The 16,927-nt window shown below is 33.2% G+C and overlaps 1 protein-coding gene across 2 annotated transcripts in view; it reads left to right on the forward strand.

Moving 5' to 3' along the window:
• The window catches only part of LOC103572303 (ecdysone-induced protein 78C), a 186,081-nt gene that overhangs the window by 105,624 nt on the left and 63,530 nt on the right, over positions 1 to 16,927 (forward strand). For both annotated transcript variants that reach the window (XM_053739894.1, XM_053739893.1), the window contains one exon: positions 14,409 to 14,533. In XM_053739894.1, coding sequence (XP_053595869.1) covers positions 14,409 to 14,533 — 125 coding nt within the window. The remainder of the gene's footprint in view (positions 1 to 14,408; positions 14,534 to 16,927) is intronic.

Raw genomic sequence — 16,927 nt, forward strand, 5'->3', positions numbered from 1 at the left:
ATAAAAATCCGTCGATTGGTTTGTGAGCTAGAAAATTTTAAAATAAAAGAATTTCTTTTCCCGTGTTATTTAAATGGAAAATAGAAAAATGGATTGAGGAAAACCTTAATATCATTATTAAGAGTCCGGATTGGTACCAAAATTTTTTATTTTTAGTTATACTTTTAATTTTTGGACACCATAAAGAAAAAAAAAAATTGTTGTTTTTTTTGAAACTCCCTAATATATACACACACACATATGCATATGTATATATATCTATAAATATATATATATATATTCGGGTGCTTCATATGAAACGAACATTTTTTTAGTGGACACAAGAAAATTTTGTTATTTATGTTGAGAACAAAATCCCCTGAAAATTTCACCTCTTAATTTTAATTTTAAGTGCTTACTCCCGAGCATCAAATTTTTCCCATTTAAAAAGCACGTAAATCGAATAACTTTTCTTTTAAATTACTACAACTTAGCCCGGTTTTGAGCTATCGTTTTGAAATTAGTTCTTATTTGTAGAGTAATTTTTGCTTTTTATAAGTGTATAAAGCGATGTTGGTCTAACTCGATCCATGTCAATTGTATCAGCTCCGAAAGTCGGTTTTTTACTTTTTTTATTTATTTTTGTTAATAGTGAAAAAACGGCTCATCTTACAAAAAATATGCTTAGAACCAAACTTTTAAGAAATTTTGTCTTCTACAAAATTGCTCATGATACTTATATTTCTAAAGTGCACTGTTCATGAGATACATGCATTTTAACATTTTACAGTAAAAAAGATTAGTACCTTAGTAAGCTTACCATTTTTTTACTGTATATATGTGCAAATCAGGCCGCTGGAGAATTTTTTGAACTTTCCCAGACAGGAAAGTACGACGGGCCCAGGCTTGGCTCAGGCTTGGTTCAACTATGTTGAACTCTGGGCCAAGCTTGTAAGCTAGCCTTGTTCCAGCCTTGGTAGAAGTCTGGAATGATAACTGGGTGCCAAGCCTGGTTGCCAGCCCTGACCCATGCTTGCTTGCCAGACCTGACCCATGCTTGGTTGCCAGGCCTGGCCCATGCTTGGTTGCCAGACTTGGCCCATGCATCGAAAAAACACATAAATTCAATAAAAAAAAAAATTATTATTATTAAAGTACTAGAGTTTGTGATCATTAACGTTTAAACTATTTAAGTGAAGTAAATAACGTGAAAAAAACTCGGTGAAAATTCTGCTGGGCTCTGGGCGCGAACTGCCGTCCTTCTGATTGCTGGGTTTGAACGCTGGCTACTGGACAAACCTACTAACGTTCAATTGAAACTTTTATATGTTCTACTTGTTCATTTTACTACAACCACTCGGTTTTATGAAATATAAAGAGCAATTTAATTTATATTTTCGATTAAGAAAGAAAAAAATACTTTCGTATTATTTATATTATAATTACATAATTTTTTAAAATAAAATTTATTAAATTTAATTGATTATTTATCAAGAACCCAGCTTAATTATCTTACTCTACCACCATAATTCCCAAGTTAGGGTGACTCTAGGGTTGGCCAAAGCTAGGGTATTCAGTCTTGGCCCAAGCCTGGGTAATCATTGGAATGGCCAATACTAATTACCCAGTTATGGCCCAGGCATGGGACAGTATAGGTTTGCCAAGACGGGCTTCCCAATAATGTCCCAGGCATGGCCCCGTCGTTCAACTCGGGGGCTTCCTGTATGGGTAGAAGTTATTCATAGCTGGGTCCTAGCTAGGGTCTACCGTGGAAACCCAGAGCTCGGTTAAATAGTTCTGGTTCAAGCTTGGGCCAATATTGAAGAGCTAGAGCAGGGTTACCCATGACTGGGTCTCGCTTGGGGCCAACAGCGGAAAGCCAGCGCTAGGTTGCCCACGACTGGGCCTTAGCTAGGGCCGACACTAGGAAGCCAGAGCTAGGTTGCCCAGTCCTGGGCCTTAGCTAGGGCCGACACTGGGGAGCCAGGGCTGGGTTACCCAGTCCTGGTCCGTGCTTAGCCTTGTTGTCAGAGCTTGTAAGTTCCTACATGGGTTTAAAAAAGTCGATTTTTCATTAATTTTCAAATATATGTATCTCAACTTGTATATAACTTGAAGATTCCTACCCAGTGGCATTCTTCTCAGTAAGACTTCTGCTTTTATGAAAAAAATAGATATTAGGTCTAAACTTACGTCGGGCTTAGCTAATAGCTTCCAACTAAACAACTGTTTTGGTTAAATTTCGCCTATTTATAAAACACTATTATATGTACCGTATTTGAAATTGAGAGTCGACCAGCAGCTAATATCTTTTTTCGAGGTATATTTTAATGGAATCTACTCAGCTTTTGTTTAATTGCTCCGATTTTGTAAAGTAATAACTATTTAAAACCAATAAAACTTTAAAAAATCGCTGTTCTTAAATAGCTAGAACTTTTCTCTCCGAACTTCGATTTGTTTTAATCTTCTAGGAAAGTTGCTTTATTCTGTTTCTACGAAGCCTTGAAAATTTGAACTAGAGAATCGAGCTTGTATTTGAGTTATCAATTTTTTAATATTGTCAAAATTGCATTGAACCTGATAAGAAATTCTTTTATAGTCACCAATTTAGCACATAAAATAATGATTATTGAATTAAATAGAAATAATTTTAGGTACATATTCAATAGTTATTGAAATTTTATGTTCTAATCTTACGTAAAAGAACAAAAAATATAAAGGAAATGACTATTGTAAAAAATTTGAAAAATTTTTATTTGTAAATTCAGTTTAACTACTTTACGATCTTTTTCAAAAGAATTCACTCTTACTTCTAAAGAATTGTCGTTGATAGGTGTAAAGGAATGGTTAATTCGAGTGTCCTTGATGGTTTTCAAAGATTCAAATTATTTATTCAATTTTTTTTATGTTTTTGAATATCAGCATCAGATACCCATATCGCTCTGAAAATATAGGGTATTATTCACTATGAGTTATAATTTTACTCATGTTATCCGAATTACAAACTTGAACTTTGGCACAAATATTATCAACAATCTTAGAAATTCCCGACCAACGGTATTTTTTCTGAAACCTAACCTCCAGGGGGGTTTCAGTAGGGTCTAGAATTAAAATAGTCGCATTTTTTCATTATTTGGATTACAGGATTAAGCTTGGGCACAAGTATTCCCAACAATCTTACAAATCATCCACCTTTCCTATTTTCCCGAAAACTAACTCCAAGGGGGGTTTCACTGGGGTGAAAGATTCAAATACTTACATTTTGACATAATGAGACTTACAGGCGTGAACTTTGGCACTAATGTTCCCACCAATCTTAGAAATCCTTCACCATTTGTATTTTTTTGAAAAACCAACTCCAAGGGCGATTTCAGTGTGGTCGAAGCTAAAAATACTCCTTTTTTCTATCTAAAGTCTGCCAAAGGTGCACTTTGGCACGAATATTCCTAGGAATCTTAAGAATTCCCCATCATCGGTATTTTTTTCGAAAACTAACTCCGCGGGGGGTTTTAGTGGAGTTAACGATTAAAATACTCTCGTTTTATTTCATTATTTAAATCAGTTTTCGAAAAAATTACCGATGGTAAGAAATTCGTAAGATTGTTGAGAATATTTATGCCAAAGTTCAAGTCTGTAAGCCAAATAATGAATAAACGAGTGTATGTAAATCTCCTCACTGAAACCCCTCTCGAAGTTAGTTTTCGAAAAAATCCTGTTGGTGGGGGATTCATAAGATTGTTTGGAATATTCATGCCAAAGTTCAAGCCTGTAAGCCGAATAATAGAAAAATGAGAGTATTTTAATCGTTGACTCCACTAAAACCTCCCTCGGAGTTAGTTTTCAGAAAAAATACTGATGGTGGAGGATTTGTGAGATTGTTTGGAATATTTGTCCCACAGTTCAAGTTTGTAAGCCGGATACTGCAAAATCAGGAGTATATTTATCTTTCAACCTATTAAAACCCACCACAGGAAATCGAAAGAAATTGATTTTGTCCATCTTTTTGAACATTGAATATCAAGATGACGATTTCAACGTCCACTCGTCTGACTTACGACTCCAACGTTCATTACGTCCGACTGACTTCAGAATTTGTAAAACTTCTTTTGAGAAATTTACCTTCCAATCTGGCTATCTAAAGTGAAAAAATTATGTTCTTGATTTTTCGTGATCAATTATTACTGATTGTAATCCTTTTCAATCATAACTGCTGGAACTGTTATTATGGAATGATAACAATGAAGTTATTCCTGACAAATGAAATACATTAAAGACTGATAATAGTTGCAAGAATGCTCTGTGTGTTGTATGCCAATGACGAACGGAAAGAAGAAGCAGAGAGTCGGTGAAAGTAATATCGATATTCTCATATCTATATGCTGTGCGTAATAATGCTTATTCACGTAGAGTTAAGCCGTCATTAGAATGCAATCGCTTCGTTTTATAACTCAACGAATAGAGCACTGTATGAGAAACAAAAGTAATAAATAATTGAATTTTTTTTTTTTCATTTGAATAAATTCTATATCATCAATTCAGTTTTATGTACTCAACAATTTTAATTTTCTTCCATAAACCATTTCATGCTCCAAATTAACTTCTTTAATTTCTGATTAAAAAATTAAAAAAAATTAGAAAAGCTGTGGCTTTCAGTTTGATTTTCGATCGTCAAATTTTTTTTAGGTGTCGACGTTTTTAAGTCTGAGGAAGCTAATACTTGCTACATTTCGGGTGACATGCGTGCATGCGCATGCGTGTGTGTGTTTTTTTCAATACAGTTCAAATTATTAGTTTACAAAGTAGGTAGAATGCGACAGTTACATCAATTCAAACAAAACAAAAATATTTAAAAAAATACTTAACAACTTCAATTCTAATTTTTAAATAGATTTCTTTTCAAAATGAGCTTGTTGCAATGGGTCTTCTTAAGTAACTTTGTGAAAATTCTGTCACGGTTTTGTTTGAATGTTTGTCTGTCACGTTGGTGCTTTAATTCATACCCTTCATAAACCACATTTTTCAACCTTCAATTGTTTATATCTCGGGTAAAAAATTTTTTAGGTTTATGAAATTTTGGATAGGAGTAGAAGAGACTTCAATCTATCGATCTATATGTTTCACGTTCTAATGCCATTTTTTTTATATATAAGTTATTCATGTTTTAAATTTAGGGCCAATACTTTATGACCAGATAGTAGGTGTCTTTTCTCAGCTGTAAATTTTTTTTACAGTGAGACTGTATTTTTTAAATTGTCACCCTAACTTATTTTGCTATAGTTCGCATGTTAATTTTTAAATTGGCGCTTTAACTCATTTTAATATGGTACTTTCTATTTTTTTCATATACTGTAGCTAGCCTCACTTATTATTGAAATTACAAAGTGTCATTGTAAAATATAGTAGTGAGTAAATAAGGTTCACCAGTAATATGCACCATAATAAAATGTGATGCCCATGAAAAGTTAAAATTAATAGAAAATTTTCACAGTGTATGTTTTATTTTATCGAGTAGAATTGAAAAATACTATTGGCTCAAAAGTTTATATACTTACTAGCCGTAAATTTTCGGCATTTATGCACATGCCGTAAATTTACCGTAATAATTTGGTATTAATATGGTTATATTGGCCAGTTTTTTTCCTGGAGTTATGGCAAATACTTACTGTACTTATGCTGTAGAGTAACCAGATTACTACAGTAATATTACTATAAAAATGTCGAACTTTTACCGAAAAAATGCTGTAAAAAACTATAACAATACCGAACTTTTACCAAAAAAATGCTGTAAAAAAACTGTAAAAATGCCGAACTTTTACCAGTAAAATGCTTTATAAAAACTATAATACGATAATGTTGTAATAATAAAATCATTGTTTTTGTGATAATAATACCGTCAGTATCCTGCAACTTCACCAGATTTACGCCGATAAAGTAGAAAATTGTAAAAAATATGGTTTTATTTTTTGTTCGCTTCTGCATTTAAAATCATCGAAAATGTGCAAAATGTAATATTTTTTATTTAATTTTATTGGTTCACACAATTCTCACTCAAACAAAAAAATGTAACTGAAAATAACTATCTGTGAAAATTGATGTTTTCAATTTTCTTAAGTTTGTTTGTATCCATGTGAATACAATTAGTAACATATTTCAAGTAAGTAATTTGACATAATGGCTACCAGATCAGACTTTGAATAAATAGATCTCGGGATCGAGTCCACGAGTTGACGGGTTTTATTAATTTTTTTTTTTTTCATGACAGTTATTGTATATATAACTTTATAAGGTTATATATAATTATATAAAATTATATATAACTAAATAAAATTTTAGATAATTACATATAAATTTTTTTCCGGGTAGAACGGTTTGATGCTGTAAAAATGCCGAAAATATACTATAAATATGCTGTATAATTACGGTTTTAATGGTGTGAAAATACCGTATTTTTTCTGTTTTATCACCGTAAATAGTCTGAATTTATTTCGCAAATTTTCGGTAATAATGCGTAAAATAACTGGCCAAAATAACTCGAGTAATATCATATTTATGCAGTATTTATACCGTATAATTCCGGTATTATTTCAGTATTTCCAAAACCGCGAGGGTTGATATCAAAATCCTAGTATTGACCGTTCGAACATATTCGGCAATATTCTTATCCTATCACAACTTTCTATAAAAAAAACGTTGCGATTGTTAATGACGTAGCGTGAACTGCATTTTTATTATAGTAAAAAATAATTCAAATTTGATTTTCACGTCGTGTAGATGGTATCTATTTTGAGTTTTAAGCCTGTAGGGCGTTAAGATCAGAAACATGAAGCTTCCAATTCTTACGCCTTCGCGAATTTCGTAAGAGTAGATATTCTGAAGACAATTCACGCCTTCGATTTTCTTCTATCATAGGTAATAGTCGTTTTAAATTTCAAGTTTGTTGGTTTTTGACTAAAAATTCTGATTACTTTCATTTTTCACTTACCCGCAAACCCTCATCAGTTTAATTTTCTTAAAAAAAAATCACGCTATCGATTTTCTCGTACTGTAGAAAATGGTAATTCAAAATTTCGAGCTTGTAGATCTTTTGCTTTAAAAACATGAAAGCTTTTATTTTTCACGCTGCCATAAACCCATCTCAAAGCTTGATAAGTGCTGACGACAAACCGTTGCTAAGGACCAACAGGTGCCATATCAACTGTTGCTAAAGACAATCCGTTGCCATGACAATTGTTTCTAAGGGCCAACCGTTGTCAAAGCAACCGTTGCTATTGACCAATCTTTAGGGGGTTTGATAATAAGGTTAAAAAATACATTTTGAATTAGTTTCATAAAATGCGTTTTTAGTGAGCATATGTGCCATCAAAAAAATGCATACGAAAATTTAAAGTTAATAGGACCTATAATTTCAGAGATCTTGTGATGGGTGAGTGAGTGACATTTTGCTTATACACATTTATAGTTAATAGTGAGGTTCTTAAATATACATAAATTAATTAAACTGATTATGTCAAATAATTCTTTATTTAAAGAACAACGTACAGTAAAAAAAAACAGTAATGAAGTATAGAACAAGAATGTGTGTACTGTTCCACTTGTAAATGCTTAATTTATAAAATCTCAAAGGAATAGAAAAGAAAAAAATCGGTCTGTCGGTTGACCCTGCGGGCCAGCCCCAAAACTTCTCGCTGTTTTCGACCTCAAAGAGCTCGAAAACATTAGTGTAGATATATTTTCGAGCTCTTCGAGCTCGAAAATGCTATCACATGCAATTGTTTTTTTATGATCTTTTCAAGCTCTAACAAGTTACCTGTTATGCTGAAGTTTGAAAATTTAAGAATCGAAAATCATCAATGAAGCGGTTTCTAAAATTTAGTTCCTGATTTTGTTCAGTAAAATAAGTGTATTGAGGCAGAAATCAATGTCGGGGATCAAAATCAAGATTTAAATAAATTTTGACTCATGTAAGAAACAATAAAATATGAAATATCCGATAAAAATATTAAAAACTACGTTTTATCGATTTTTTTGTTGATAATGTGATTTAAACTAAAAACCAACTTCGATGACATTATATGATCGAAAGAAACCATAAAAAAGATAAGTTGGTATGATATCAGGCACATTTTAGTACGTTATATTCTGATTTATCCGGAAAAAATAACATAAAATGTTATTTTTTTAACTTTTCAACGCCGATATCTTTTGAACTAATCAATCGATTTTGATAGTTAACGTGGCAATCGGCGCGTTTTATTGAGTTCTAGAGCTGATTAAAATTTGAAATCGATCGCGTCAGTCGTTTCGAAAATATTTAGAAAAAACCGTTTTTCACCATTTCTTTCTCCCGCGATAACTCTCGAACGAATTATCCGATTTTGATGTTTGAGGTGGCAATCGACGCGTTTTATTGAGTACTAGAGCTGATTAGATTTTGAAGTCGATCGTATAAGTCGTTTTTGAGAAATCAATAAAAAAATAAAAAAAAAATTTTTTTTTTTTTCGTAATTCGCCAATATTTTCGAGTATATTCGATCAAATAATCTGAAATTTTCAGGAAAGTTGAAGGCTAACAAGCCCTTTCGATTGCCACCTCAACCATCCAAATCGATCCATTAGTTCAAAAGTTACAAAGAGTTTACATACACACACACACACACACACACACACACACACACACACACACACACACACACACACACACACACACACACACACACACACACACACACACACACACACACACATACATACACACACTCGGACATCATTCTGAAAATAGTCAGAATAGCTTCCTAGGACCTCAAAACGTCGACATCTGATGAAAACTCGATTTTCGAAAATCGGGGTGAAAACAATAACTTCCCGAAATTTTTGAAAATCGTCGATTTTCTTAGCGGGAAGTTAAAAAAAATATGACGGAAAACCAAAAATCACTGATCCGGCTTCGAAAATTGCCGAATAAATTATTAATCGCAGTTTCTGTGGCAAACGCCACAGGATTCCCTTTGTTTTTTATTTCCCGCGAAGAAAATTGAAAATTTGCAAAAATTCGGGAAGTTAAATGTTTCGGTCCGATTCTCGAAAACCGAAAGTTGAGGTGTCATTTAACGCGGCTTGTTAACCCCTTAACGGCGAAGTCGGACAAAATAATTCGCGCGGCACTAGAGTGGAGATCGCCTCTCACGTGCGCTCTTAGTCCCCACTACCGCAGTTTATGAGACTCAGGCTTGGACATTACTGAGATTCACTCATCTGATGGGCTCCATTAGTGCCCTTTCATTTGTTTTGTAATGTTTTTGCTGATTTTATTTTTTTAAATAATTAAAATCATAAAACTATACAAAATGAAACGTAAAAATTTAAAAGCTTTGAACAAAAATAACACACCCAATCAAATTTCAAAACAAACAAAGAAGAGAAAAATTCAAAATAAAATAGCGGCAATAAAAAGAAGTCAAAGTTGTAGTCGTACTGAAGAATACGAGAATTATCACAGTACTAGTTCGAATTGCTCTTTTAATGATGACGATGATGGTATCGATGATGATTATAATAATAATAATTTTGAAGGTAACAAATGAGTTAATTTAAAATTATAACTTAAATAAACAGCTGTAGGTTGATAATAAATTTTTTTTCTTGGTTTCATTGACATAGAATGTAACTATATCAAAAAAAAAAAGTAATTTAAAAAAATTTGCTTTTATAGACAAAAATATTGTCATTAAAAAAAAAAAATGGCTTAATGAAATAAAGAAAGCAGAAGTAGACAAATTTGTTGGGTATACTGGGCCTCTTCATATGCTCACTGAAGGTAGTATTGAACAAAATTATTTACAATTATTCCTTGACGACGATTTTTATGAAATGACAGCTGAACAAACAAATTTGTACGCCCAACAAGAACATGGAGCTGGTCGCCCTAATAAACGCTGGAAACCTGTAACAGGTCCCGAAATACAAGGATTTATAGGCATTATTATTTACATGAGAATCGTTACCTTTCCACAATTAGATATGTACTTTCAGGCTGATTTTTTTCAGTGTCCAATAGTCAGGAATGCAATGACCCGTGCTAGATGTAAGTTGATAAAGCAATATCTCCACTTTAATGACAACACTAAGATGCCAAAGTTAGGTTCAACTGACTATGACGGACTCTATAAAATACGCCCTGTATTAAATATTATAAATGAATTTAAATATGTTTATCGTCCCAATCGGGATATTTCAGTAGACAAGGCTATGATTGCATATAAAGGCAATTTTTCAGCTAAACAATATATGAAAGACAAGCCAACACCGTGGGGCTTAAAATTTTGGGTTATAGCTGAAGCTTCAACTGGCTTCACGCTTGATGCGAAACAATATCTTGGCAAGAAAGAAGAAACTGATGAAGATTTATTATTGGGCGAGCAGGTTGTTTTGAGCTTATCAGATTTCTTCGGTCAAAAGAATCATCATCTCTACTGTGATAATTTCTTTACTTCAGTAAGATTATTTAATGAATTAAAAGAAAATAAAATTTATGGCTGTAGGACTATTAGACAAAATAGAAAAGAATGGCCGGTGGAATTTAAAAATCCAGATAATTTAAAGTTGAAGAGAGTTGATTTTTTGCAGATGCAAATGAATGGCATTACTGCAGATGCAACTGTGTGGCAGGATAATCATCCAGTTACAGTTTTGTCATCTAATTGTGATTCTACAGAAACGGTCATGTTAAAAAAATACTCAAAAAAAGATAAAACGTATGTTGAAATTCCTTGCCCTTTGCCTGTGAATAATTATGATAAACATATGGGTAAAGTAGATCTCGCAGATCAGAAAAGAACTTATTATAGTATTTCTCGTCCATCCGAGAAGTGGTGGAAATATTATGTTTATTTTATACTAGATGCATGTGTCATTAATAGTCATATTATTTATAACGCAAGTGAAGCTAAGTCAATTACTCAGTTGCAATTTCGGCAGAATTTAGTAAAGCAGCTGATTAATAATTTTTCTAATCGAAAGCAAAGAATCGCTGTTGCACAGAATATGCCCGAGCCCGATGAAAATTCCAAATCCCACATATTAATGAAAATTAATGGTCTTCGCCGTTCATGTGCATTATGTTCAAAAGAAAAAAAAAGAAAAACTAAAGGATATTACGTACAAACTAATTTCCAATATCTTGATTGTGATATTCCACTTTGTCGATTTGATTGTTTTTCTCGGTTCCATCGTATTCAATGATTAACTCATTATTATAATAATAATTATAGTTAGTTGAGATAATATTTTTTTTCAGGATAATTTCAATTTAACTTTTAAGTACGTTTGAACTTTGTTATCCTGATACTTAGTATATTCAGAGTTAAAACAATTATTTTGTGTTCTTGATAGGCTTAAGTATCATAATTTACTATATCAAAATACTATTTTATTAATATAAATCTCATAAGATAAATATTTAATTTTATGCAATGTTTTATGTGAAATATATTCTATATAGTAAATTATATTTCAAATGTTTTATGAAATAAAATTTTTATAAAAAAAAAAATATTGTTATGTTTAAGTTCTAAAAAAAAAAAATCAAATTTAACTTTTTTTTTTTAATTATGAATCTCTCATAGTTATTTATTTTTTAAATTATTTTCTTTAATTGTAAGGACCTCATGATACGGTACTGCTCACGGATACACACTAACGCAGATACGCGCTGCCCGCTTGACCGGCTGCAAAGTGCGGGAAACGCCCAAAAGCGTTAAAGGGTTAATATCTAGAAGCTGAAAAAATTGAGCTTAATCGCTAGAGTGTGTTCGAAGATATTCCAAAAATAAACTTTTTTCAAAAATGTTTTTTTTAGATAACTTTTAATGTGCTCGTTGGATCAATTCCAACATCTAATCAGCTCTCAAATTTTATAAGCCGCGTCGAATGCAACCTTAACCATCAAAATTGGTTCGTTTTTTCAAGAGAAACAGTGAAAATGAAAAGAAATTAAAATCGCGTGAATTTGTTCAAATATTACATCGGGCTTTCTGTTTCTGAGTCACGGCTGTTGTATTTATTTGTTGCTAGTGTTAATTGCACACCAGTACGGGTGTGCAAGCACTAAGATTCTTGAAACAGAAAACAATGCTTGCTGTCTCCCAAAGCTTACAAATAACAACGATTTTGAGCTCTCTGTGTTCAAAAACAGCGAAAGTTTTAGAGTTTGCCCATTAGGTCGACCGTTGATCAGATTTTTGCGAAAAAATTTCACCTCCCAGATAGGAAAGTACGACAGGCCCAGGCTTGGCTCAGGCTTGGTTCAACTATGTTGAACTCTGGGCCAAGCTTGTAAGCCAGCCTTGTTCTAGCCTTGGTAGAAGTCTGGAATGATAACTGGGTGCCAAGCCTGGTTGCCAGCCCTGACCCATGCTTGCTTGCCAGACCTGGCCCATGCTTGGTTGCCAGACTTGGCCCATGCATCGAAAAAACACATAAATTCAATTAAAAAAAAATTTATTATTATTAAAGTACTAGAGTTTGTGATCATTAACGTTTAAACTATTTAAGTGAAGTAAATAACGTGAAAAAAACTCGGTGAAAATTCTGCTGGGCTTTGGGCGCGAACTGCCGTCCTTCTGATTGCTGGGTTTGAACGCTGGCTACTGGACGAACCTACTAATGTTCAATTGAAACTTTTATATGTTCTACTTGTTCATTTTACTACAACTACTCGGTTTTATGAAATATAAAGAGCAATTTAATTTATATTTTCGATTGAGAAAGAAAAAAATAATTTCGTATTATTTATATTATAATTACATAATTTTTTAAAATAAAATTTATTAAATTTAATTGATTATTTATCAAGAACCCAGCTTAATTATCTTACTCTACCATCATAATTCCCAAGTTAGGGTGACTCTCGGCTTGGCCAAGGCTAGGTTATCTAGTGTTGGCCGATGTTAGGGTCACCATCCAACGGCCGAGGCTAGGTTATTCAATCTTGGCCCATGTTAAGGTGACTCTAGGGTTGGCCAAAGCTAGGGTATTCAGTCTTGGCCTAAGCCTGAGTAATCATTGGAATGGCCAATACTAATTACCCAGTTATGGCCCAGGCATGGGACAGTATAGGTTTGCCAAGACGGGCTTCCCAATAATGTCCCAGGCTTGGCCCCGTCGTTCAACTCGGGGGCTTCCTGTATGGATAGAAGTTATTCCTAGCTGGGTCCTAGCTAGGGTCTACCGTGGAAACTCAGAGCTCGGTGAACTAGTTCTGGTTCAAGCTTGGGCCAATATTGAAGAGCTAGAGCAGGGTTACCCATGACTGGGTCTCGTTTGGGGCCAACAGCGGAAAGCCAGCGCTAGGTTGCCCACGACTGGGCCTTAGCTAGGGCCGACACTAGGAAGCCAGAGCTGGGCTTACTAGTTCTGGTTTAATCTCGGGCCAAGGATGGAAAGCCAGCGCTAGGTTGCCCACGACTGGACCTAAGCTAGGGCCGACACTGGGGAGCCAGAGCTGGGTTACCCAGTCCTGGTCCGTGCTTAGCCCCGTTGTCAGAGCTTGTAAGTTCCTACAAGGGCTCCTTTTTTATTCACTCAGAAAGCCTGATTTCTTCGGAATCGCACTGACGTCATCTCTTATGAAGTTCTGAACTTCCGGTGTCAATTTTCAGTTTTGTCTTATAAAGTACTTGCCTGTTTTGGCACTTTTATCTTCTATAAAGGAATATAAATGACGTGAGATAATCAAATACATTATAATCTTAAAATTATGATCTGAAATTATTAAAAATGGTTCAAACTTTCCAAATAAATACTTTCAAATAGTCAGCTTTAAATGAAAAATATTTATATGATGAGCTACAATCCCAGACAGAAATGAGAATATTTAAATTAATCAAAAATTTTTATGCATTAAGTACCCTTTAGAGTGAACTGTAATATTCGAAAGTATTTTAGAATTGTAGATAATTGAAGAAAATTAAAAAAATCATTATTATTCATCGTACTTGGCTTGAAGACTTGTCAGCCAGGAACACCTTTAAGTATTTTACAACTCTCTTGAACATAAATTATCAATTCATAATCTTTACTTTTTCATTAACTCAAAACCGATATTAACACTTTTTTTATTATTTTCTTTTTAATCTTCATATTGCTTCTGTATGTATTTCACCTCAATCGATAAAACTGGCACCTATTGGTTTTATATTATTAGGTATATTTTACATTTTTTGTGGTACCCATGCGCATACGTGATACATCACTCATCCACGTTTTTTTTCTAACCGAACCCTATATTATTTATTTACAAGGTTTTCTTAGAAAAGTGTCTGATATCTTCATAATTTCAAAAGTATTCCATTAAAGGACACTAAAAAAAAATCGTTTACTTTTTGGAAAGGATATAAGACACTCATTACAAAATGTTTTTTCTATAATTACAGAGCAACATTATGCAGCTGCAGATTCTAATAGTTCCACTCCTGCCAAGAGCTTTGTACCTTGTAAAGTTTGTGGTGATAAAGCTAGCGGGTTTCATTACGGTGTGACCAGTTGCGAGGGATGTAAGGTAAATAAATATTTGAGATTTCTTTTAAATAGTATAATTTACAAAATTTCACATACTCTTCGTGTTATTGTTATTTATTTTTATTGTAAATTTTATTTCTTTAAAGTAACAAACTTCTTGGTTCTTGAAACAGTTTACAAATTCGAGAAAATGAAAGATACTTCATTTTAAAACGGTTCAACTAGATGAATAACGTATGAAACAATTAATCAACTCTTTTATCGCTGTTCGAACGTTGTTTACAATGAGTACTAGGTGCTTTGTACCCGGTGAAAGTCAATCTTTGCTCATTAGGCAAAATATTGTTTTTCATGCTGAAAAAAAATTTTCGCTGAGTTTGGGCTCTTGATTTTAAATCTAAGTACTTCCCATTTGATTTAAAAGATTTTCACTCCAAAATACACGTAAATTGGATTACTTTTTTTTTAACTTTGTATGCGTAGCTGCATTTTATGATATCGGAGTGTTATCAATCTCAATTTGTAGCAAACTTAGTTTTCTTCGAGAGTACCTTGAGTAACTTAGCTGTTATTTTTCATCTTGCAGAGCGTAAACAAATAAAAATACACCAAAAGTGTTAATGAGAATTTTATAGAAAATTTGGTTCTCTTTGAAAAAGCCCTGTGAGTTTAGTCGCTAAAGCTTACTTTTGCAGTGCCAAGTTTACTTTTCTGTACGTTTTATCAATCGAGTCTAATTTGTATTGATGAGACTTACGATGATGCTAGCAAGTCAAAGAGAGTTACATAAGAATATGAGTTATTTTATTATGGCTCGGATAGCTCAACTGTAAGAATACTTGGTAGGCAAACAACATGGTCTGGGTTCAACTCCTAGTTCGGACTATGTTAGTATGACTGTATGTAAATATTTAGATTTGTGATTGAGTTAGGAGAATAATATCGGTTTAAAATTAGTTATCGATTGTTTGTTTTTATTCGTTGCACAATATATACATTTAACACTATAATTATTTTACACTATTCACAACAATTTTTTAAGAGCTTGATGCTCATATGGTAGCTCGTGTTAGTACATGTGAAGGTAACACCCACGTAATTAGCACGTGGCTAATATAACAACTGCACTGATCAATTAATTTATTAGTGCGAAAATTTATTGAGATAACACAAAAATATATAAAAATTATTTTAAATGAACTATTCTTGAGTTGACTGAGATTTTCAATTAATTAATTATGAATAAAATGGGCTAAATAATAGACGACAGCGTCTATAAAAATAATAATTGCATCGGTATAGGTCAACTCTCGTTATTTTAATGCTTGCTAATAGTAACAGTTAGTGTCTTTTCGTTTTTACCGGATCGTTACTGCCCAAGTCATTGATTTTCTGGCAATCAGAAAATTAATTAAGAAGCCAGAATTATTTTTAGCTGATAGAGAAGTCTGTAACAAAGTGGTGTGATAAGACGACCAATCATAGAATTCGTTACAAGTTATCGTGCTTGAGGCTACAATGCGTATGCGTCAGTAAATCCAAACGAAACAATTTTCTAATTAGCTGAAGTACTTCGGTTAGTTGAAAAAGTCGAAAGGTGCTGCTACCATGATTACTAATATGAATGGCGCGGCTTATGAACAGTAATATTATCGGAAAAATGTGAGAAAAAGCACTGCTTTTCAAACGTTTGTCGGATATTATATATTTTAAAGCTCTGATCTGATTCTAAACTCATTGAACTTTCTATTGAAATCGCATTCATTAATTTTTGTCCGAATCTATTGATTTCATTAAGCAAAATAGTGAACAAAATTTAAAAAACTGCTTGTAAAGATGGGTGGGCCTCAGCTTTGTTACACTAATTTTCTTTTTCTTTCCGTCAATTCTGGCCGTGTTCTGAGGAAGGCAGAGAAAAAAGCTTCGAGATCTCTTAACCAAGTAGTATGTCCATCAACACATAAAGTTCGTACAATGGGACAATCTACATAAGCCGGCATGCGGGGAACTGAATACTAAAGCTCTATATGTATGAACAAAAGGATCTTTGATCTGATCATAGGTTCTAGGGAATGCCATTAATGAGCTTATGCTCAATATGATGCTATGATAACATTATGGTTATGATTATATTATGGCTATAATTATATTATGTTAGTATAAAGAAAACTGTTTAAGTTTTTGAATGGAAACGCGATTTAACCGGAAAACGTATTTGACCACTCACGCGTAAATAAAAATTTTCAATATGTCCCAAGAATAATAAATAGAACAAAGTTGTGCCTGGACCAGTCCTCCAGGCTGGGTTAGAATACGAAGGCGCTAGACCGTTTTATAAATGGACAAAAATATAATTATTCAGGAGGGAAAAGTTGCGAGGGAAAATCGGAGCGTGTCGATAAATACCAAACCGGATTGATAAACAACGATAGGA

The sequence above is a fragment of the Microplitis demolitor genome, chromosome 6, assembly GCF_026212275.2.
Source record: "Microplitis demolitor isolate Queensland-Clemson2020A chromosome 6, iyMicDemo2.1a, whole genome shotgun sequence".
Taxonomy (NCBI): Eukaryota; Metazoa; Arthropoda; class Insecta; order Hymenoptera; family Braconidae; genus Microplitis; species Microplitis demolitor.